This window comes from Thermobia domestica, chromosome 11 (assembly GCF_964235325.1).
Source record: "Thermobia domestica chromosome 11, izTheDome1.hap1.1, whole genome shotgun sequence".
NCBI lineage: Eukaryota > Metazoa > Arthropoda > Insecta > Zygentoma > Lepismatidae > Thermobia > Thermobia domestica.
The window spans coordinates 18,210,915-18,227,944 of NC_137464.1; the positions used below are offsets into that span (position 1 = coordinate 18,210,915).

The following is a 17,030-nucleotide window of genomic DNA, read 5'->3' on the forward strand; positions in this document are numbered from 1 at the left end:
GTTTGTTTTTACACTCCTTTTTATGCCATACATACGGAAGCCGTATTTCCAGGTAAATCGAAAAATAATTGTATTTTTTTAACAATTATTTCTGGTGGCTCTCTTGATTTTTATATATGCCAGTGATTTTCATATCGCAAAGCGCAAATCTAGGAGACAATGAAAAGGAAATTATTGACAGAATTATAATTTTCCAACGATTATTTCGAGTGGTGCGCCAAAAGTAAAACTGTACGTTACTGTTGCCATAACAATTTCCTTAAGTGTATGTCGGGAGTTCCACACTACTCATTGTCGTTTAATAATTTCATTTGCAGACTAATTTTACAGTTTAAATAATGAATGTGCAGCAGGAAACCTGCGTTTCTATAAAAGTGGTATCACTTCTGTAAAAGAAGCATTCCCTACGAAACTAATCTCTATGGCATTAATATCCTACACTAGTAAAACTCAGTTACATATTCTCATATGATAATCACTAGTTGCAAAATTTCCAGCATCTCCTACTACCGAGAAAAGCAGTAAAAGTAATCAGAAATAATCATAAATTTCATAACATATTAAAGACTTACACTATCTTCCTCATTTTTGTTAAACTTAGCAAGTCTTAATTGCTCTGGTCTAATATTAACGTTCACCAGTAATTTTAACTGTTTACATAATAATGATATTACATTTTTAATATCAGACATTATATCAACATTTAAATTTGCCACACCTCTTATCCTCCTCCCAGTACACCAAATACAGTGCTGCCAACACAACAAGAAAAAGTATCTAAATAATGGTCAGAAATGGCTAGGAAAAAAAGCAACTTCCGCGCTGAAACAAAGATAAATAAATCCGAAACCTATAACAATACAAAATTAAAGCAATCCCCCCCCCCCCCCAAGGAGATAAATATCATTATCTTCTTCAAGTTGAGGTGAAGATTCTTTAGTCTCGGATGTTTTTACTGGTCTTCTGTTGTTTCAACTAGTTGCAAAACTGTGGATGAAATTTCGTATGGAGAATAATACTTTTAAGCATGGTGCAACCCAAATCTCGCCATTAAAATTAAAGAAAGTGTTTCGTTTCTAACCTGTTCCTGAGTCTGTTTATGTCTTTATTCACCTGATTGAACACATGCTTCATTTCTGCGTTCGAATGTAGAAGCATTAGCAGGCCCGTATCCATGGGGAGCTAGAGTGAAGGCCCCCCCTAAACTTTGGCCTAACCCCCATAAAAGTTTCACGGTAGGCTTGCAAATGAACTATAGTATGGTGATGAAGTATAATATGATTGTGTCGCCTCTCTAAAATCTAACGCTCCCCTAAATTTTTGGGCTGGCTACGGGCCTGAGCATTAATATTATAAAAAATGAAAATACTTTTAAAAGTAGATTCTCTCTAGTATCTGTGTAGCGATTTACTTCTTGCAAAAATTATTCAATCGAAGACTTATTTTTACTCGTTCCATGAAATTTATGTTCACAAATGCCACTGATTTTCAATTTTTGTCGATGTCATCTTCAAACATCAGAGTGAAAGCTGAAGCTAAATCAGTAAAAGACTGTTTTGCCGATTTCAAGTTCTTATTGACACTGAAATGCGATATTTTCTGAAGGATATCTATTATCAGGAAGCCTATTTTGAATTTGAAAAGAGCTTTTCACTAAAACTTACACGTCTTCCCCGAAAATTTTACTCAACATCTACTGGTAACTTACAGGTTTTTAGCTCATTCTCTGTTGTGTAACCAAGATATTAGGAGGGATCAATATAACCACCAATGCTATATTTTATAGGGACAATTCTAGAAGTAAGGTTTAGATTGTTACCACTTAGAGAATGCATCAAAGTTCAGAAAATAGTAAATTACATATATAAAAATGTGGCCTAACTCGGAAAATGGCTAGAAATGGCTAAAAGCGAAAATCATATGGCTAAGAAAACAACTAGTGGCGTTTTGGAAATTTTGTGGCTTGCCGGGTTCTCAAAGTGGCCAGAACTAGATACAAAGTGGCTAAATTGGCAACTCTAACCCCCGAGATTTCATATTCAGCCAGTGCAGTGGCGCAACTACTTGTGAAGCATTGCAATGTTACTATATTCCCCTAAACGATGAGCAATCAACTCCCAAAACGTTCCTCATAAAATGAATGAAGAACGGAGTTAGTATTATGAGGTGATCGCACTAAGGCGTGATGAAGTCACTAAACTTCTAATAAAGAATAAATTTTCGGTTAAAGAAATACCTATTTACAAAATATCTTGTATACATGGAAAATTGAATAGTTTTATGTTCATATTTTGTTACTTTATTATTATTATTATTATTATTATTATTATTATTATTATTATTATTATTATTATATAATAAATAATAAATAAATTATTATTAAATCATTAAGGAAAGAAGTAAAGGACGGAAATATGTTGTTGACAAAACCAAATATATATATTGATGGGATTCTTTGTGGCTAAGTGCTTAGAACTTTGCTGCCCTTGCAGGAGTCGGGTTCGATTTCCGGTGGCAGGTACTGTGGTTTGTAGATCTACGTCCCATGTAGCCTAGTAGTGTAGTTGTTGAAATGAAGTCGAACTCTAAGTAATAAAAATGAAAAATGAAGTGAAATCTTTAAGTTTTACGTCCCACGCTTATGCCGGTTAGGCTAAAGGAGACGGTGATGATGATAAATGAATGAAATGGTGAAATGAAGAAAGTGGGAGGAAACGGGAGAACCCCAAGAAGACCCACGAGCACGGTGTTCGTCCACTACAATGTCCAAACGGTGCGAGCTGGGGTCGAACTAGGGACCACAAGCACCGGAGTAAGTAATAAAAATATATAAACAAAAATATTGGTACGTGGAAGAGTATTACCTGCGTCTAACAAAAGAATATAAATTGAGAAATTAATGATACAGGCCAATTTGTAATCTCGCTGATAGCATAGGATGTACAAACATTCTTTTTTCCCTTACGTTTCTTCTTTTTGAGCAGCAAAATAAGAAGAAATGCTTGCTTACTATTAACTGCCATTTCTCAAAGTGGAATAACTTGAGACGGTGGAAATGCTTCTACGAACTATATGAACCGGATAATCGCCGAATGGACACTGAAATCTCGAACCATGAACGGCTGTATGTGTGTTTCTGCGTGTTCCATGTATTTCTGTGTGTCCTGGCAACACCACTCATAACTTGGGTAATAAAACGGGGGAGGGGGAACAGAAAATAACAAGAAGCCTCGGAACCTGCTGTTGGTTGCTTGTCTTTTCACCAGCAGTGGCACAATTCAGTGACGCCACTCAGTGACCGCGAACGAAGGGAACCTAACCCCATAAAACAAGCAATGAGGAACAGTGTTGTAAACACTCAACGAGAAAGGTGGCTAAAATCAATAACTAAAAATGTCTATAAAGGACTAGAAAAAAAAAAAAACAAGCTTTCGTTCTGAGACAATAATAAATAAATCCGAATCCTGTAATAACGTAAAATTAAAGCAAACCTCCCCTCACAGAAATAAATATCATCTTCTTCGGGTTGTGGCGAAAGTTATTTTGTCTCGGTTGTTTTTACTACGTAGTTTTTGTTTCAACTTGTTGCAAACGTGTGAATGAAATTTCATTATGGATCTCGTTAAATAACGGGTTGGGTTAACACTTCGCAAAAGCTGCGGGAATAATTAAAATGGTAGTTGAAATTGATTTTCGCATAGTAAATTGAGGTAGGTTACACACCACAATTTTGTGAAATCTGGTTAATCCGCACATGTCATCTTAAAAATTTTCATACAGCAACACGTTGCAAAAAGTCATTATAATTTATATCTGAGTATTAAACTAGTTCGCAAATTTCGCGTTGCGTTAACCCAAGCTTTTCTGAATTGCCAGGGATGAGTTGTCTTTTCATTGTTCTTTTGTTTCTACCGTGAGTGATGTAAACATGTCTGTTGATGGTGGAGATTATTCATTACCGACTGGGCCAAGTGATTTGTGTTTTGATAAGAATGAGTTCATTAAGAAAGATTTTTCAGTGGACCAATTTCTTCAAGAGCACAAGAAAAAAGCCGACCTTGAAATTATGAGAAATGACTTAGGTGTGTATTTGAAGGTACTTCGTTCAGCAATGATAGAACTTATTAACAGAGATTACGCTGATTTTGTAAATCTAGCAAGTAATTTAATTGGTTTAGATAAAGCAATCAGCAGAATTCAGGTGCCATTAGGACAACTTAAAGAGGAAGTATTGCAAGTAAAAGTAAATTTAGATGAAGCAATTTCTGAACTTTCATGTTGTTTGAATGAACGAAATGAGCTACGTGTCAAGAAAACAAGCTTGCAAAATTTGGTACGAGTTTTATGTTTCGTGCAGAAGTTGGAAGTTTTGCTGGGGGTAAAGTCAGATAATAAGGTTGATGATCCCGATCCCGATCTTGTCGAACGAGCAGCTTCCGAATTCAACCAGCTGCGTTTTTGTGTTACCAAATGCGAAATGGAATTGACTGAAAATTTAAATAGGCGTGTGATGTTAATAAATGAACTTTTGACTACAAGTTTAGATAAAATGTTCGTGAAAAGTTTACAGGAGCGTAATAGTGAGGATATAGTGCGTTGTCTAAGAATCTACGTACTATTAGACAAAATATCCGATGCAGAACAGTTATTTAGAAAACAAATTGTAGCTCCCTATATGCATGATGTTATCACTGAAATGACACTTCAATCAGACCCACGTAATTTGAAGGGAGTGTATTATCAAATTATTTCGTTTCTTGATAGCCATATGAAAGAACTGCTACAGCTTACAACTAGAGATGTTAAGCTTCCAACTGTAAAAGGTTTTAACTTCCTGATAAACAGTTTTTGGCCAGAGGTAGAACAGAGGTTGGAAGTATATCTGCCATCCATTTATGCTCCAGGAAATCCGGAAATTTTCTATCAAAGGTATACTGAAACTCTGGAATTTCTTACTGAATTGGAGAAACGTTGCGGTACTAAAGTAGGTGTAAAGTTATTTCGCAAACATCCACAATACGAAGCCTTTCTTCAGAGATGGAACTTGCCCGTGTATTTTCAAATTAGATTTCAAGAGATAGCAGGAACTTTGGAAGGAATTCTTTCTATTAGCCCAACAGCGATAATTTCATTAACAAGGGACGCTGAATCAGGGTTTTACTCTATCGCTACCAAGACTGCATGGGAATGTCTGTTAAAATGTTGGTCGTCCGGAGTGTTTTTGGAACAGCTTTTGCATAGGTTTTGGAAGTTAAGTTTACAAATAATTTCTAGGTACCAAACTTGGACATACGAAGTAATGAATGAAGACTGGTCTACAGAAGCAAATTCTGAATCTGCAGTGACCACGTCGGCATCTAAGGATATTGGGGATGGAAATGGTGCATATTCAATGTCAAAGCTAGCTTGTTTCGTCCGCCTGTACATGGATGTAGATAGTCTAATTGCAAAGTTGCCGCAGTTTCTAGAGCTTGTTTTATCCAAGTTGGGCACCACCAACACAGATCAAGTTAAAGAGTTGATGCAAAATAGCTTAAAAGAGTCTGAAGGAAGTTTGTCAGCGCAACTTCCGACTATAACTGATGCTATAGTAAAAGAAGTGTGTGCGGAGAGTATAACAAATCTTCGTCAAGTAAGTGACATTCCGCGACTTTTTCGGCGCACTAATCGTGAGATGCCCACAAAACCTTGTTCATACGTGAAATCTGTTACAGGCCCTCCTGAAAGATTTTTTGAAACTAACCGAGAAATAGTGAAAAGTGACCTTCTGCTGCAGTGGATGATTAAAATATTTTCAGTTATCACAGTGCAGTATCTGAATAGTGTCAATGATGTTCTGACGTCAGTTCAAAAGACAGAGGAGAGCCTGAGAAGATTGAAGAAGATTCGGGACAAATCAGTTGGCAGTGGGAGTGAGACCAAAGGCATTGGAGATGATGATAAAATTCGACAGCAATTGGTGTTGGATGTACAGAGCTATTGTTCAGGTGTAGAAAGAATAGGAGTTGAGAGAGATCGTGTTAAAGGGCTGGGGGAACTTCTGCATCTTGCTGAGAGTGCTTATAGTAAAGAAGGTGGTAAATAAATTTTGTTAATTAACAGTATAATACAGGTATATGTATGACTATCTATCATATTGTTAATAATTGTTAATTGTTATATAAAAATGTGTAGCTGTTATATATATTATAGTAAATTATAATAATTATACGCATATATAATTATTACAGTTTAAGGTGCGTTATACTATCAAGTATAGTCATTTTCAGCAGAGGTATAAAAAAAAAAAAAGAAAGGAAGGGAAAGATATCATACGCAAATGTATCAGTCATAATAATATGGGTTACGAAGGATCCAATTTTCGGTTCCGGTACTATGCTTCAAAGAACGAAGCCATCGGGTTAGTTTTATTATCGTCGCGGCTAACTGCACTTCCCTTAATTGGAACAGCTGTGTAAGTATCGGAAAATAATCTAAAGAAAATTGGAAGCAGACTCTGATTTTGTTCTACACTGTTATGTAACAAGTTGGGGTTGAGAAAAACGAGCCTGAGCCAATGCTCGGCGTTGTATCTGGCTTCGTTCTGTTAGTATGGTTTGGACCAAGTTTTGAGACAGAACTTCTTTTTAAGAATATATAAAAAGCCAGCCAATGCATGATATATATATATATAAGCCCTGGGTATACAAAATTATTGTAGCAATGTAAAATTCACAGAACTTCCGGGGCACTTTTTATGGAATATTTTCCATTGTACGAGTTTTCCTTTTAACAAACTAAAATCTGATTTAAACTACTCGTTGATCAAAACGATACGTTTATTGTTAGAAAAAAAAAAAAAAAAGTGTTGGTTGAATCATATTCACTGTCTCTTAAATTAAATGTGTCATTACCTGTGAATTCATAGTGTCTAATGAAGCTTTTTCTTTCAATAAACGTATTGTCTTGCTCAGCGAGTAGTTTCAGTTAATAGGGTGTCTAGGCGAACTTGTGCATTTTGTTTTGAATCTTTATAATGTAAAAAGCCGTTTCGGGATTTTTTTTATTTGCATTTGCAATAAAAAATAGTTATCACAAAGAAGGTAATATCTGCTTTTCTTCTCCGAAGATATTCGTTTGTAGTAGGCCTAATCCAAAATTTCGAATATCCAACAGGATAAGAATGGGAGTCGGGAAGTCCATGCACGGTTTCTAAAAATTATGACTACTTTTAAATTTCATACTGTATTAAAAGAATCCATATCACGTATTTTACGCTCCAAGGTAAAACCGATTTCCGATCGTATTCGATGAGTTGTGTTATTTCCTTGATCTCTCGAACAACTAGACTCAGCTTTTAAAATTGCCGATTGAGAAGGACGAAAGAACTCATTGAATGTAATCTCTAATTGATTTTCCTTTCGAGCGGAGAGGTGAGTGTGACAGATCCTTTTAACTCTCAATGTACGCTGCGCACCAAATACGATATAGTTTAATATGCATTGTCTAGCGTTAACAGTATTGGAGTTGATGGTCTTTCCTTATTTGACAATACTTCTAAAAGCAGGAAATTCTAGAAATGTTTATATTTTGTGTGTATGTGTGAATTTCATGTATCAGTTTCTCGATTTTGTTTTATTATCTTTTACCCTGTATATTTTTCTGAATAGTAGTAGTGCGTATTGGTGGGATTCATATCGCGGAAAAGATGTTTTGTGTCTCGTACACCGAAAGACAAACTGCTAACCGTGACTGAGTTACCTGGATGATTCGTAAATGTATTATAAATCTGAAAGTCAAATATTTCTTATTTTAACATTATTGTGTTCATTTTAACACAGAGCGTTCACCTCTGTTGCGTGGATTCGCGCCAAATGGGATTTGTGGTGGACAAACACCATGTTCGTGAGTTTTCTCGGTATTCTCTTGTTTCTTGCCACTTATTCATCACAGTCTCCTTTAGCCTAGTCGGCATGACGTGGGACATAAAACTGACAGGTTTTATTTCGTCTTAACAAACAGTTTCAAGCCTTCGCTGCCACTTCTTCGGTGAATAATATTTTGCTACTAAACATTGCGATGAGATAAAAGGTTCTTTCCACTTTGTAAAAGTAAACTTAAAATAAAACCAAAACCTTCAAGAAAGTTATTCCACTCTTCCACTTAATGCAGAACGTAAGCATTCAAATGCTCCTCTTGAAAATCCGTTAATAGGTAGAATAGTGTTTAATTGCTGTGTGGTATTTTTAAGGTACTGTGTGTTCCAGGTTTTTTTTTTATTATTATTATTTATTATTTGTGATTATTAAAATGCATAAATTGTTGACAGTCCTGTCTGTCATACTGATAAATCTGTGGCAAATGTAAGATGTAAATGTGAAGACTTCGTACTTTTACTTATGTTTTTCTAGAAACTAAGTTATTTCTGTACTTTAGCACATGTACCATTTGGCACATTTTTTTAAGATTAAATAACACTCACTAATAATAGAATTGGTTGCCGAAATCATACTAGGAATACAACAATCCTTTTAGGATTCTCAAAGCACATTATAAGTGAATGTTATTCAATTATTCGTAGTTTTCTACGTTATTTGGAAATATGAAATAAAATTATATATATATATATATATATAGGCTTTCTTGTTATTCGAGATGACTTTTACAAAATGAAATATCTCAACATGAGCTGAGGAGCGTAGCAGACACCCTGAACAAGGGACCAGCGAAGCCTATAACTGTACGACCCCATCATTCATGTGACTGTTTAGTCAGTGCTTCGATTCTTGTCTTTTGGTATCTCAAGAATCGAGACCTGATATCTCACAACAGGTAAGTGTCATTTTTAACTTAGTGGCTTGTGCCCCAAAATAGCTAAAGCCATTCATATTACTGTATGAGTTCTTCAAGATGGATAAATACTCTCTTTGTAGTTGTGAGACTACTACTTACGATAGAAGGTTTTTGGATCGAACATTTTCAAGAACGTGTGAGCTTCATAGTCTGTAAAGAATCGTGGTTCGGTACCTTTATCTCATAATATCCTATTTCACCAATAAATGTACTTCTCTGTTGTTTTATGAATTAAAAGCACCCATTCATAACGTCTATGGAACTGTAAGTCCTCACTTATACAATACATATGTACGTAACAGTTTTTTGTTGTTATGTGCTGTTTTATTTTCCAACAATTTTTATGCCTATTTAATCTTCATGCAATTACCATGCAGTACAATATACACTCATATCATTTAAGTAACTTTTTTTTTTTAACTTGTGAAGATTTTTATGCTTTTTAAACTAGCGTAATTTAATTTATACATAGTGTTGGGTAAGTTACTTGTAAAAATGTAACGCGTTACAAGTTACTTTACTTTCTCTTAAAATGTAACGTGTTACTTGCCCCAAAAAAGTACCGTCAAATGGGGTGAATAGAAACATGGGGGTGAATAGAAACAAAACTCCCAGATTAGTTTTGGATTTATCTGGACGATAAATTAATCAAGAAAACTGAAATTTCTTAACATAGTCTTATACGGCTAAAGTGTCCAGGGCAGAGACAAAATGTTTTACTGAGTTGGGAACACTGAGGTAGACGGCAGTAGCATTAATGTGTTACTGAAATCTTACACGGTATTTTAGCGCTCCTTAAACTTTCTTGGTAAGTATGACATTTTCATATTTGTTGCATTTGAACATATGCCTATTTTGTAGTTTGTTGTTTCATTTACTGACGTTCATAGTAAAAGTTTTCCTTTTGTAAATTATTTTTAATCAAAATTTAACTTTACTGGGTTATTGTTATGATTTTTAATTAGTGGGGTGAATAGAAACACTTCTTGGGAAATTCTTGAAATTCCTCAAGGAGTGGAAAATTCTTGAGGAGCAGAAAAAAGAACCTGATAGGAATGTATCAACCATCTCTAAGAACAAATTTCCAAGTCTTCTGGAAAAAAAAAAAAAAAAGTGTGAAACTGAAGGAGGAAAATATCAGGGCTGGATTTGAAAAGTGTGGAATTTTTCCCCTTTGTCGAGGCCAAATACTGAGGATGTTGCCAAAAAAAAAAAAAAAAAAAAAAAAAAAAGACAATGAACGAGAAGAAACAGAACAGCAAAAGTCATCTCAGACTGTAAACCGTTCCCTTATGGATCTTCTCAGGAGCATGAGAGAAGATTAAAAAATTAAATAAGGGAAGAAGAGAGTACGAATAGATGTTTCTGGTAAGAGTTTTGGTTTGTTTTCTGAAAATGATACATTTTCATCAAATCACAACGAAACTCAACCTACCTTTGTATTGTCGGAAGAGGAGAAAGACAACACTCCAGAAGACAACATTCCAGACGATCACGAACTAGATGATGGTTTTCTAAAGCTGGTGATTTTGCTGTGGTAAAATGAGAAGCTAAAACTCGATGAGACTATTCAGCACCCAAGTGCAAAAATGGGAACATGATGCATATGTGGGAGTGAGAGCACATAAACAATGAAATTTTCAGAACGAAACTGTTGGGTTTTATTAGGAGTTCGTCAGCACGCTTTAAGTATATGATAACTTTCGGGCCCCTTCGTGGCTAAGCGGTTAGCGTACGCGCCTTTGGCGTTGGAGACCCGGGTTCGATTCCCGGCGGGAGCTCATGTAGTTCTGATTCTACGTTAATCAGTAGGTCCACGTCTCATATAGCCTCGCTGCTGAACGGGACGTAAACCTCAAAATCAACTCAACTCATGATAAGTTTCCCTGATGATTTCAGTGGTTTAAATCTTATTCAAATATCATCAAAACTATATGGTCGTTTATTGTATTGTTTATTGTATTGTGCATTGTATTGTTTTATAAGTTTGTAACTTATGTAATACTGGTCGTATTGAACTAGTATCTTGCAGGTATCAAATAAATCGTTCGTTTCAACAAATACGCTGTTTCTTTTTTACCTTTCCAATAGTATAAAAGAAACAACAATGAAAATAAAGTAATTGTTTCTATTCACCCCATGGGTAGGGGTGAATAGAAACATTAAGAAAAATCAAGGTGAAGAAAAGTGGAGTTGATAAATTAATATGACGTTTACTGAAATTCATTAGCATATTAAGACCTTTCTTTTGGAATAATCTGATACGCGAAATCTTTAACATTACCAGACTTATATTCTCATATAGCCAAAAATGTGTTTCTATTCACCCCATTTGACGGTAACAGTTACTTTTACGTCCGAAACTGAATATGTGAAAAAAAGTTATTACTTAAAGTTTCCGCACTATTATTATTATTATTATTATTATTATTATTATTATTATTATTATTATTATTATTATTATTATTATTATTATTATTATATTAATTATAAGAACACTGTATACACATGAAAGTTAGGTTGTTTGTATTTGAGTATTGACAAACTAGTTGATTGTCAACCTTGGTAGTCGTGAAGTCTAGGAGTCAAGGACATTGTTCTCGAGCTTCTGAATTTAGGTTGAGTATTCGGGCTCGAGCCAAACATTGTTCAAAGTTACAGCGCACTGGCCAAATATCATTAAAACTGCTCGGCTCGGGTTAAGAATTGTCAGCGACTCGAGCAGCTCGGCTCACAGCTCATTCACTATCGACCCGAACCGAGAAGTGAGCCGAGCCAACAGCTCACCCAACCGACTCGGCTCAGTTGAACCGAACCGAGCAGATGGCTCATCCCAACCAAGCCAGCGCGAGCCGGCTCGAGCCATCGGCTCAGTTGTCCTGAGCCGAGCTGAGTTTGTTATGAAACGGTGAAACGATGAGTTTGTTATGATATCTTGTGGTCTCGCTATCGAGACGAGACGAGATGCGAGCAGTGTCCCCTCTCGCAAGCAACACTAAAAGTATCCCATATTACTGCTTAGCTTACATTTCTCATGGTTTTCGCTTTCCATGTGATCAGGCCATGGTTTCAAAACGAGTTAAAACGAACGAGCCATTTATCAAACTCGACTCGACGCCAAAAACAGTGAATCGGCCCGGAACTCGATTCGAGAATATTACCTTTGACTCGACTCGAAACTCGACTTGAATTCAAGTCGACTTTTAGCTTGACTCGTGTCCATCCCTATGCGTTAGAAAAAATGGTTGCTTATTATTATTCTGTTAAACTAATTATATAATAATAACAATGTTGTTATGTAAAATTAAAAATACAGAATATAGAGAAGCATTACACTATAACTAATTAAATTAGAACACATGAACTGATGGTGAATCAAAACTTGCCAGTAACTCTAAAATCGATACATGCTTTTTAAAGCTAGTTGTACTAAACTCTATAATCAACGGGACTTTAGGATACGCAAACTGATATCTAAAAGAACTTTAAACACAGACCATCAACATTACATCAATAAAGTAGGCCTGCTTATCAGAACGCAGTTTATTCATATTAACCCATTACTGTATATCGTTAATTACGGGACCCTAGTTGTTAATAAATATTTCCCACCGGGGCACCACTTTCCTTTTAAATTCTGTCCACCACCATCGTCAGCTTCTAAGAAAAAGTATTCTTTCAAATGTTCGAACGATAAAATATTTTCGTTCTCCATCTTTGTAAAAACAACACCAATCAAAGTAAAATAGACTACCGGTACCATTGCACTCGTAGTTCATTCACTGAATGTATTGATTCGGAGCTGTCAAAATTTACGACAAAATCTTCTAGGTGCTTGCAATCAGTACACGTGATTTCCCTGAGGCTGTCCTCATCTTGCAAAAACAGCAAGTGGCACTATGATTTTATCTGTTTCTGTGTGTTGGTGACTGACTGTTGGTCACGGACATACGTAGTTCATGTTCCATTCTGAGAAATTCACTTACAGGGAAGAAACATTTGTTTCCGAAAAAAATATACATATATTGTAGTTACTCATCCGAAAAGTAACGTAAACTGGGTTCGTTACTTAAAAATTTGTAACGCGTTACCGTTAGTTACTTTGGAAAATATGTAACGTGTTACTAGGAAACGTTACTTAAAAAGTAACGCGTTACTTGCGTTACGTTACTTCCCAAGACTGTTTATACATCGAGTGTGGGAAGCAGACAAATACAGGGAAAATATTTTTTTTTTTTCTTTCTTCATTTTCCAGTCTTTTTCAATTAGATAAAAATGGATATTGTAAGATGGAAATTTCACAGTTTAGTAAAAAGATTGTCATTCACTTTTATATAGCATAGACTCGTTAAAATTGATACTACAATAATTTTTACTATATCGATTTTTCACTTGTGAGTGTTTTTGAAAGAGTTCATTTTCGATTATTCATTTTTTTTTTTTTTTAAATCTATGAACAAGTTACTGAAACATCAGCCAATACTGTTCACTGTTCCGCCACCAAAAAGGAGATATCAGCACCATCAAACAAAAAAGAGTGGGCTGTTCTCTTTATTTACTAAAAAATTCAGCGTCAAAGTTAATTCTTAGTATTGCATTAAATATGTGAATTTATTAAAATGTGATTTGCCTATGTCCTATCAAATTTTGGGTGATAGGACAAAACAGTCACTAGCATTGAAACCGTTTGTGTTAAAATAAAAACAAGAATGTTAAGGTAAGGTATTTTTGTCGTACAAATATTGAAAATGCATTCTATATTATCGTCAGTAAATATCGTAAATTATTATGAGTTGTATTTAATATCTAAACATACATACAATCATGTCTTAATGTTAAGTACGGAAAAGTTTTCAAAGTGGAAGGAAATGATCATGGTGTCTAACGCATGACCACAGTTATGAATTGTAATACAAGTTACTCTAATCCATTGACTACTGTTCGTGCGTGAAAATAAATTGTAGACTGAATATACAATCTGTGCTAAGTATTAAAAATGGAAAAGTTCGGTTTAATGTGAAAATGTTACCTATGTGCCTACCACTACTTAATTAAAAACCTGCTATCTAGTGTTCACTGTGGAAGTAGTCCAAATAATCCCCAGAAGAATGCGCGTGCCTATATGTTCCATCAGTTGTGAAGTAACATCTGGGCTGTTTACTCAATATTTTCGTTTTGACACTTAGCACGCATTTTATATTTAGTCTACAATTTATATGAGACAGGAGCATATGGTCGCTGGACTAGCGGAGACACACACAACGATCTTCCAGTTACATCAATTGTGATATATGTATACGACATGACCAACTTTGTATTTCTTGCGCATTTAACTAATCACCCATTCCCATAAAATATCCAGCAATCACGATTTTTCTTCGTTATTCCATCACAATTACATCGTTAACTGGAAAACTTCATATCTATAAACATAAATTTGTTATTTTGACGTTGCCGTGGTTTTGTTTGTTTGTTAATCAGTAATGTCGTGTAAAATAACTATGTACACTGCTTAACCCTTATCCGGGCAAGACATTTTTGAAACGTAAACGGGCAACCGGGGCCTGTGAGGCCCAGTATATATTTTAAGTGCAGAATACACAAAATCAATGCCTATTGTCACTTACTGTTCAGACTAGTCTAGAATGTACCGGTATATATTTTTGTCAAGTAGCGAAACTTCGTGTCACGCTTTTGTAAGCCGACCAAGCAGAATAGCAAATCCGGTCCAGGCATTTTTGTAACGTAAACGGGCAACCGGGGCCTGTCAGGCCCAGTATATATTTTAAGTGCAGAACACTCAAAATTCAATGTCTGTTGCCGCATACTGTTCCGACTAAAGGTTACAATAGTCACGTGTTCAATATATAATTATGTGACAATTTGATCTAATATTTGACAGGAATTTCACTAAAGTTATACGGGGCCTCCTAGGCCCCGGTTGCCCGGTTACGTCAGGAAAAGATTTTCAAATTAAAAAAAAAAAAAAAGAAAAAGAAAAAAAAAGCTTTACCAACTCGATATGTTCATGATTTTAACTTCGACGAAAGATAGAAGAATTCAGTATTTTATGTCTTCGAAATATGTATGGTTATTGAGAAATTTTAGAAAAATGAAGCTACTGGGCCTGGGAGGCCCCGGTTGCCCGGATAAGGGTTAAGTACTTGTTAACAAGTGAAACAGAAATGCATTTTCACTTTATGGAAAAGAATACCAGGACAGTCAAAAAGTTCCCTGAATGTTATTGTAGTTTTGACATTTATGAAGTAATCACAATGAATCTTGTTCAGTAGGCTACTCTCCTTAGTTTTTTTAACCTAACTAATTATGAATTTGGCAAGTGAAAACAGATCATAACAGAGAGAGTGTACGAGAAGTGAAGTTGGACAGAGGAGTGTTTGGTGATTAGTTGGCGCAATGTTGCAATTCGAGCAAAACTTACACATCAAGTACATGTATTAATTGGAGAAATTGCTTCAGAGACCTTGATAACCTTAAAACAGTTTAACGTAACAATGTTGTAAGGAAAAATTGGCCTCAAAGGTGCCTATTTTGCCACCGTACAAGACATCAAAACCAAACGTGACGACTGAACTTCGGAAGATACCAAAAAAGGACGTTCGCCGATATTTCCAGCGATGGCAGGAGCAGTGGAGCTAGTGTATGAGTTCCGAAGATGCCTATTTTGAAGGCGATTACGTAAATATGTACTTACATTATGACAATAAAGCCCTGCAACAGCATTCCGGGAACCTTTTGACTGCCCTAATATATGTAGGTTCGAAAGAAAGGTTCTGTTTTGTATCGCAATCCTTATGAGGGAAGAGATGATTCGTGCTTTAAGATTTTAGCACGTAGAATTGTTTATTTTCTGTACACTGCATCACAAAATATTAAAGATGTGTGATTATGTATACAAAAAAAAAAAAAAGTTATTCGTGTTACGTTGTAAATAAATGTTCACCTGAGTTACGGAAAATTACCTGATAATGTTGTACCGTTAAAACTGAACTGAATTTTATGTTTTTTCACACTATTGCAAATGGTGTAAATTAAATTTGTGTTTACGAAACATTGCTCTGAAGAAGCTTCTTGTTGAGCAATATGTCACCCAAACGAATGATATCTGAGTCGTGTTTTCTCTCAGTGCTTTGCTTGGAAACTCGTTGATAGCTTTCAACAATGGAACTGTTTCTTCTGTCGGAGATGAGGGTGAGGAATTATGTTTCTTATTAAGAGGCTGGGAAAGTAAGAATAAAAAGATGCAAGAGGACTGCTTCTCCAAAAAGTTTCCGTTTAGCCTATTTAATTGTAGTTCGTTAGTTATCCTGTAAAAAAATAAAATAACAATAAAAAATCTCTTTAAGGTTAGTGTAAAGGGACAAGTTTTGCCGATAGATGTCACTACAGTCTTCGTATCTCTCCCATGTATTTTTTTACGCTTCACGAAAATTTACAATTTCTCTTTCAAATTTCACCCTAGAGACTTCAAAATTTTAGAGAAGGAACTTCATAATCTATCGAAGGCAATTATCCGTGCCGATATTTTATTTAGAATTTTCTTCGTTGTTGAAACAGTTCCATTGTTAAAGGTTTGGATATTCATTTCAACATTGAAGAAAACTCCAAATAAAAAATCGGCACGGATTATTGCCTTCGATAGATTATGAAGTTCCTTTTCTAAAAATTTGAAGTCTCTAGGTTGAAATTTGCAAGAGAAATCATGAATTTTCGTGAAGGGTAAAAATTATATGGGAGAGATACGAGAACTGTAGTGCCATCTATCGACAGAACTTATCCCTTTAAACTAATCTTAATAATAATAAAATAATAATAATAAAAAAAAAAACAATTCTCCCTCACCTTTGAGTATTAAAAATATTTGCCGCGTTGTAACAAGTATCAGAAACATACTCTCTGCATGCCAATTACACTGGCACGCTGAGAATCAAAAAAGGGGGTGGCCTGGAATCCGAACCCGGATCCTTGGCTTACCTGTCGATGCGTTAACCATTACGCCAGTACTCCTCCATATAAAGCATAAAACATACTTGAGTTTTTGCATTGCAGTATTACTACACAGTACTCTCTTTGTGTGTGTTTGCGACAAATCTTATATAAAAGAAATAAATGTGCGTAAGACTAGAACATTAAACATGTGACTCTATGGAAGTCAGTTGTGTGAGGCAAAATTCATG

The 17,030-nt window shown here is 35.3% G+C and overlaps 2 protein-coding genes across 3 annotated transcripts in view; one reads left to right on the forward strand and one right to left on the reverse strand.

Moving 5' to 3' along the window:
* LOC145663934 (tubulin epsilon and delta complex protein 1-like) overlaps window positions 1-756 on the reverse strand; it is a 31,047-nt gene extending 30,291 nt beyond the window's left edge. Inside the window, exon 1 of one of the 2 annotated variants that reach the window (XM_081730144.1) lies at window positions 573-756. In XM_081730144.1, the coding sequence (XP_081586270.1) occupies window positions 573-692 (120 nt within the window). In that variant the 5' untranslated portion in view covers window positions 693-756. The remainder of the gene's footprint in view (window positions 1-572) is intronic. The other variant, XM_081730145.1, reaches the window with a different exon arrangement.
* A 3,139-nt stretch (window positions 757-3,895) lies between these two features.
* On the forward strand, window positions 3,896-10,069 carry Cog2 (conserved oligomeric Golgi complex subunit 2). The gene has a single exon (XM_081730146.1). It carries the CDS (start codon window positions 3,929-3,931, stop codon window positions 6,083-6,085), a length of 2,157 nt encoding a protein of 718 aa, XP_081586272.1. The 5' UTR covers window positions 3,896-3,928; the 3' UTR covers window positions 6,086-10,069.
* Window positions 10,070-17,030: the final 6,961 nt, after the last annotated feature.

Excerpts from the sequence above, each read along its gene's own strand:
- Cog2 (XM_081730146.1), top strand. The coding sequence starts at position 3,929 with ATGTCTGTTGATGGTGGAGATTATTCATTACCGACTGGGCCAAGTGAT.